At 38.5% G+C, this 7,166-nt stretch overlaps 1 protein-coding gene across 1 annotated transcript in view; it reads left to right on the forward strand.

Moving 5' to 3' along the window:
- The window catches only part of Orc5 (origin recognition complex subunit 5), a 50,360-nt gene that overhangs the window by 28,005 nt on the left and 15,189 nt on the right, over positions 1-7,166 (forward strand). Inside the window, exons 10-12 of the mRNA XM_023719499.1 lie at positions 681-793; positions 2,450-2,497; positions 4,475-4,585. Of these exons, the coding sequence (XP_023575267.1) occupies positions 681-793; positions 2,450-2,497; positions 4,475-4,585 (272 nt within the window). The remainder of the gene's footprint in view (positions 1-680; positions 794-2,449; positions 2,498-4,474; positions 4,586-7,166) is intronic.

Raw genomic sequence — 7,166 nt, forward strand, 5'->3', positions numbered from 1 at the left:
CTTCCTGTGTGGCCTTGAATACATCTCAGTTTCTTTATTTGTAAAATGGCGAGAATATGTAGCTGCTTGGTGCTGTGATGATTCAAGTGTTCCTTCAGGGAAACTTGCCCAGTGCCTGACACAGTAGAGTCTGCAATACCAGCTTCCTTCTCTTCCCTTCGGGGTCCTTAGTGTTTGTTTTATTTACCCCATCATTAATTGCTTATTGATGCATGTCAACATACAGATGCCAAACAAACAAAAACCCCATACTACAGATGTGTGTGTGTGTTTTTTTTTTAAGCAAACTGTGTCATTCAGTATGGAGTATAAATGTGTAATGAACTGTTAACATAAGATGTAATATCTGAAATGTACATGAAATGCGTGGAATAGGATTTTATAGTAGCAGTGGTTTTCTATTTTGGCACGTAGAGGAAAAACAGAAAAAGTTTAATGAAAGAATGAGTAGAATTTAAACTAGAATGACAGGAGCTGAGCGAAAATAAGCAAAGCATGTTAACAGTAATGTTTAGCACTAACCTTATTGTCATCCTTGTCAGTATCATGGTGTCTCTTTAAATTCAGAGAATAGATCATTTTGAATAAACACCATGTGGAAGTCAAAAGGTAAATGAGAAGAGATGTTTAATATCTATTGTGGCCTGAAGAAGCCCTCATGAAAATGTTTTGTTGTGTAGGTCTCTCAGCGTACACTCACGTGGAACTTCCGTATTACTCTAAGTTTATTCTAATTGCTGCATACCTTGCTTCTTACAACCCAGCAAGGACTGACAAGAGGTTCTTCCTTAAGGTAATAGTAACATACTTTTTAAAATTTTATGTTTGAAGATCTTAGGAATATAGTTGGCATCTGTATACAGTGAGTCCCCAACTTGCGAAGAGATGTATTCTGGGAGAAGAATAAGTCAGATTCATTCATGATCTGACAAAGTAAGGCCCTCGCAATACTCCTGTGAAAGTTTACTGCCCAATTGTAAGTGAGGAGCTTACTTTGCATATGTTCCATCTCTGTAAGGCCATCCACCCGGAGAGCTCAAGAAGAATTGCATGTGTATTGAACATGTACAGACTGTTCTCTTGTCTTTTCCTTAACTATGTGGAATACCAGCTATTTTACTGCATCTGCATTGTGCTAGGTATTGTAGGTGGAGATCTTCTAAGGGGCACAGTAGATGTATAACTATTACGTCATTTTCTCTGATGGACCCTAGCGACCTTGGATTTTCTTATCTGTAGAAGTCAATCCCTTACGGGGACTGAGAAGTTGCTGAGAAAGACTCACGGATGCTGGCCCTAAACAAAGGCACACAGACACCCAATCTAAGCAAAGCGAGGGCTTGAGTGAGAGGCTGCCGTGCTGCCTTCAGTCTATATATCTTGAGTCTCAGCCTTCAGGTTACTTTAGGTGAACATAACAAGGTCCCATCTTATGTGTCCAAGGTTAGTGTTTAGGCTGTATGTGAGAACCGCGAGGCATCTGGAAGCAAGCACACAAAAACGAGTCCTGGAGTTCCAAGTGTTCTTGCTTGCTTACTGTCACCCTTGCTGCCCTGTTTTCTTTTTCCTCATCCACATGCCCTGCAGGTTATTTAGCACATCTCTATTTTAACTCTTATCCCAACAAGAAATAACAGTTGTGGAATTTCTCAACACCTCTAAGTTTCCAAGGAGAGACTAGAATAAGAAAGTAGAAATATATATGGTCTCACTTGCTAACAGTTTTAAATTTAGATTACGATGTGGCATTCAAGAGAAGGTAGGTCGTTTTACAGAGCAGAGGAAACCAGTTACAAGTTTAGGTCTCACGCCGTTCCATTTCCTCAGAATGTTCTGATCTCTTAAGGTCTTGGTCCTTGTCCTGGCATCCAGGGAAGCTACTCTTCCCCTTGCAGGTTTCAGTTTAGATGACCTCCCAGAATGTTCTTCCCTGCTCAGCCTGTGTCAAGTAGGTTTTCTTTGCTCTTATTTCATGTGATGTTTGCTTTCTTTATCAAACTTACAACATTTTGCAGTAAATTACTTTTCCTCCTTATCTGTTTCCTTGCTCTCTTGAAGGCCAGGACCACGTTTTTGTTTTCTCATGGTTGAATCCTGAGTGTCTTAAGTCATAGCAGTCAATATTTATTTGGTGAATTGCCATCTTCCCTTAAGAGATGAGTAAGGGCTTGTTGAACTTGCGAAGTTCTCTTTCTATAGAACTGTTTTAAACATGCAATTCTGAATCAATACAGTTAGTTCTTTTACTGTTAGTTTATTTTAAAATCTTTTTGTTACATGCAAAAGTAATCTTGCATCTGATACAAGTCTAAGTCAAGTATGCATAAAACATTGAAGTCTAATATGTACAAGGTGATCAGTAGAATAAAATAGTTAGAGTCTGAGTATTATATGCTGTGCTTTAATCAAACCATGTTTTTTGGTTAACAATTCTTTTCCTTAATTGCAGCATCATGGGAAAATCAAGAAAACTAACTTTCTAAAGAAACATGAAAAGGTATTTGCTTTTTAAATCCTGTATAACTAGAAACTTACAGATTTAGGATAATACAGGAAATGGATGTGCATTTGTTTTGCAAATTAGCTTGTGTTGACGTGGTACCATTTAATATTTTAATAGTTTCTGGTTACACTAAGTGCAGAGAAGGAAGGCCTATTCAAGTGAGCTGTTGCTGGAGATAAAATTGAATAGATAGTCTTTTCAGTAACTTAGTTGAAAAAAAAAAATCACCCTGAATTGTTTAAACACTACTGATTAATAGGAAGTTATTCCTCTTTTGTACTTTGAAGCACCCATGAAAATACATTTCAGAGTTAAGTACGTGTGCCAAAGACCCACAATGAATGTCAACACTGTACACTACAAACACTTACTAATGAAAGCACGTGTTAATGTTTAATTATTTGTCCAATCTTGCAAACCTATATCTGTTAATTTGAGCAACAGATTTGATGATTAAAAAGACATGATATAAAAACCATTGTTAATTTGCTATTCTTGTTTTGAAAATATGTATGATATGCATTACCGTAAAAAAAATTTTTAAAAATAAAAGGAGGAAAACTATAAACAAATGAGACAGCCACCAAATTTAGAATCACAAAGTAGGTAGAAACAACTCCAAAGGGGTCAGAGGAAGCTGATACTGAAGCCCTAACCTAAGCCGATTGGGCCTGAGGAATTGGGAAAAATTTCGGAATTAGGGGCACTAAGTACTTTTGAAAGTAGGGATGTGAGGCCAAATTAAAGCTGCTGAAGGAGTGTTCGGATGCTCAGCTCACTTGTCCCTAAGGGGTGCTTAGTACCTCTAGCCACTGTCGCCTGCCTTGGGAGAGGGTGGAGAACTCTGCATAGTGGGTTTGTGTCAGAAGCTCTGAGTTACTTTTCACTCATTACTAAAAGCAGTTGCTAAAAAGGTATCTCCAAAATGATGCCATTTAGGTAGAAAGCCATGGAATGCATGTGTTTCTGGATCCATTGCGTGAGTAGTAGCATAAAAACTGGCATGAGAATGATAAGGAAAAGCAGCACATTTTAGATATTCCTTCTAGGAAATAAAAGGAAAATGAAATGGAAGAGGCTTCAGAGGGCCTTCAGTCCATCTGTAATGTGATCACATTGCTTTGCACATCTTGTACGATTGTAGGATTTGATAAAATTGCGTGGGTAGTGCATGGGTATTTACTAACTTCTGTACACTTTTCTAAATGACTGATTTAGTGAGAGAGCCATAAAATTTAAGACCTGGAAAATGATTTCTAAGCTATCTTTTTAGATTATGCTAAAGTGAGTACTGCAGCTTTAATTCTAAGCATTCTTCTTTAAATGAAAGTTTTCTTTTGAATAAATACTCCCATGCATGTAAATATAATTTCCCATTTTATTTACCATTGCTAATGTGAAGTATTGAAATTTTTACACAGCTACTAAAATCCTTTAGGATGAAATCCTAATAGGATGAAGCTTGAACATCGCAGTTTTCAGATAGCCTATGTTGGTACTGTTCTTTTTAAAAAATTAAATTAGTATTTACTGTAAATAATCTTTCTAGAACTGTTAATGATGAGCAAGTACATTTTCCAGGAAGTGGTCCAGAGAAGAAGGGTGGGAGGGAAGCAGTAAATTCTAGTTAGAAGCTAAGAACCAGGCTTAGGTTATATGACAGTCCCTGTAGTCAAGCCATGTGCCATCTGGCTACAAGAGCAAAATGGCATCGACTGGATGGTTATGATTCAGTATCTGTTGATTTTAAGAAAGATTTTAAGAAAAAAAAATTTTTTAGCATGAGGCACATGCTAAAAGATGTTATGATCAGATCAGGTGGAGTTCCAGCTTAAGGACTACATGTAAATCTTTTAGCAGCTCGCAAACAAATATAAACACATGGCCATTGGGGAATTCATGGTACAGAAAATGAGGGCTCTAATATAAGACGGAAGTCCATGTTCTTTTATATGTTTTTGTTTTCAACAGACAAGCAATCATCTCCTTGGACCAAAGCCGTTTCCATTAGACCGATTATTAGCAATATTATATAGCATAGTGGACAGCAGAGTGGCTCCAACAGCGAATATCTTCTCCCAGGTGAGCCTAACCGTAGTGCGGCGGCCTCTCCGCAGCCCCCCTCAGCTGCTGCAGTTGCCTCAGTGCCAGTGTTCTTAGTAAGTGCAGCTGACTTTCTGCGTTAGTTCTGAAGACGTAAATTCAACCAGCCACACTTGGAAGAATTCTGAAAAATAAAACTACTTCTGTCTTACACAGGGGCAGACTTTGTCCTGGTTATTCCTTAAACCAGTAATGGTGAAGCTTTTAGAGCTTCCAGTGATAGCAGACAGCAGACTGTGGCAGGCCTGCCCTGGGTTCACCACCGCTGCCCTGAACAATGCAGTATGACGTATATTTGCAGCCATTTATAGCGTTGGCATTGCAGTAGGCATTACAGTCTAAATAATCTGCTGGAAACTTCAAGGGGAGGGGAGGATGTGCATAGGTTGTGTGTCAGAACTACATTGTTTTATATGAGCTGTGGGCATCCTCAGATTTTGGTATTTGGGGGTCCTGGGGCTGGTCCTTGAGGGTAGCAGGTGAGAGCTTCAGTTGAATATTCTAAATATATGATCTTCGGGAGTAATCTCTAGAGTTGTATATATTTACAAGCATGACCTAATGACAAAAGCAGTATTTTTGGATCTTTTTCTTATATTCATGGTTATTATCATGCTGTTGAAGTAAACAAGTGGTTTGATAATTAAATTGATGTTATATAAATATAATTTAATGGAAACAAATTTAAATTTTTTTGTACAAAGATAAGCAAAAGTGTCTTGTGTATGTACTTGCAGGTTCACGTGCTTAATTCCTCAAATCGTCACTAGATGGCGGCAAAAGCATAAAAATAGAAAATAGGACTTCTTTTAAAAAAGAATAAAGGGTCTGTTAAGACCATTTGTTTCATATATATAATTTTTGATTGAGAAATAGGTAAATAAAATTCTTAACTAACTTATATGAACAGTTTTGTCCCAAGATCGTTTTCAAACTTTGTAATCTATTATGATAGTAGCATTTAATTTTTCGTTTAGAAGAGTTGATAACAAAAATAGATCATTTTGCTGTAAGTGCATTTATAGGAAATTTTATATATATAAATTAATATATAAATTTATATATTTGTTATAAGCAGTTGGTCCTCACAATAGGTCAGAGAGATTAAGTTACTTTGTATTTAGTACAGGGTCTACAGGGTGTCACATAAATTTATATATATAATTTTTATATACATATATTGAGTACTTGAAAAAGGGTATTCCAATCAGTTGTTATGCTGTATAGCTACCTAGATCTAGCGCAGAGCTCTAATGTTGATAATCTTTAAGTGAATTTTCTCTCATGTCCTAAAATATTTTGTCTACAATTAGTTTTTAGTTAAACTTGGTACTTATTTTTAACTTTATCCAAAAGAAAAGGTTTTTGTTTTGTTTCTTCTATTGCAGTAACTGAAATAGCTTGTTATAAGCAGTTGGTCCTCACGATAGGTCAGAGAGATTAAGTTACTTTGTATTTAGTACAGGGTCTACAGGGTGTCACTAGTAGATCGGACTCCTAGTGATCCTCCTGTTTGCAGCCTCCCAAGAGCTGGGATTACAGACACGCGCCACCACGCCTAGTCTCAATTGCTGTCTCAGTGCGCCCTGGGGGTTGGTCCAGCACAGCAGGCCCGGGGATCGAACCCCAGCTCCTACATCTGCCTCTGCAAGCTCTTTAATCCACTGATCTATTTGGCCGGCTCCCAAATGACTTTCAAAAGTGAGAATTGGAGAATTAAAGCCTAGGAAGTGAGAGAATGCGCCTAATGGGAGCAGGAGGAGAGCGAGTAGGCGTCTGCTGCCCCCATGCCTGCACTTGCCCTTGTGGGCTACCAGAAGATAGGATGTTTTTCCTTTAAGGAGCTTATTATTCTGTAGGAAGTAAGTGTTCATAAAAAATGGTGTCCCAGGCTATAACTGAATGCTGATGCCACTGCTGAGAGCCACCACTGCTGAGACCCATAGAGCAGAGAGAGCCTCCTATGGAACAAGCAGAAGGAAAGAAGACCTCGCGGTCACGTGCAGAGGGGAGCCGGCTCTTGGAAGCAGTGGGCTTTTGTTGTTGTTCTGTACTTCTGATTTACATATATGATGCATATTTATTGTATAGAACTGAAATGGGTAAATAAAAAGGAAAAATAGTATATTAAAACCAGTTGGTTGGGGCCAGGGATATAGCTCAGTGTGGTTCAGCGCCTGTCTAGCAAGTGCAGGGTCCTGAGTTAGATTCTCAGCACCAGAAAAATAAAGATAAAACCAGCTGGCATCTTGCTACCCTCCAATGAGAGTAATTAGATTAGAGATTTAGGAAGAGGGGATAAGGAGACTAAGGTACGGGACTAAGAAAGCAGACGCGTGGGAATCGTCGCCCTGGTTTGGCCGTTGAGCTTTTGGGTTGTGCTGGAGGTCCTTGTAGTTGTGACTGCATCCATTGTGCTGGTGTTAACAGTCAGAGGAAGGGTCAGGGAGATAGCTAGGTAGAATAAGTGCTTGCCTGGCAAGCTCAAGGCCTTGAGTTCAATCCTCGGTACCGCAAAAAAAAAAAGAGAAACACAAAGGTAACTACAGTCAGAGGAAGA

The sequence above is a fragment of the Octodon degus genome, unplaced genomic scaffold, assembly GCF_000260255.1.
Source record: "Octodon degus isolate 3935 unplaced genomic scaffold, OctDeg1.0 scaffold00068, whole genome shotgun sequence".
In the NCBI taxonomy this organism is placed as follows: domain Eukaryota; kingdom Metazoa; phylum Chordata; class Mammalia; order Rodentia; family Octodontidae; genus Octodon; species Octodon degus.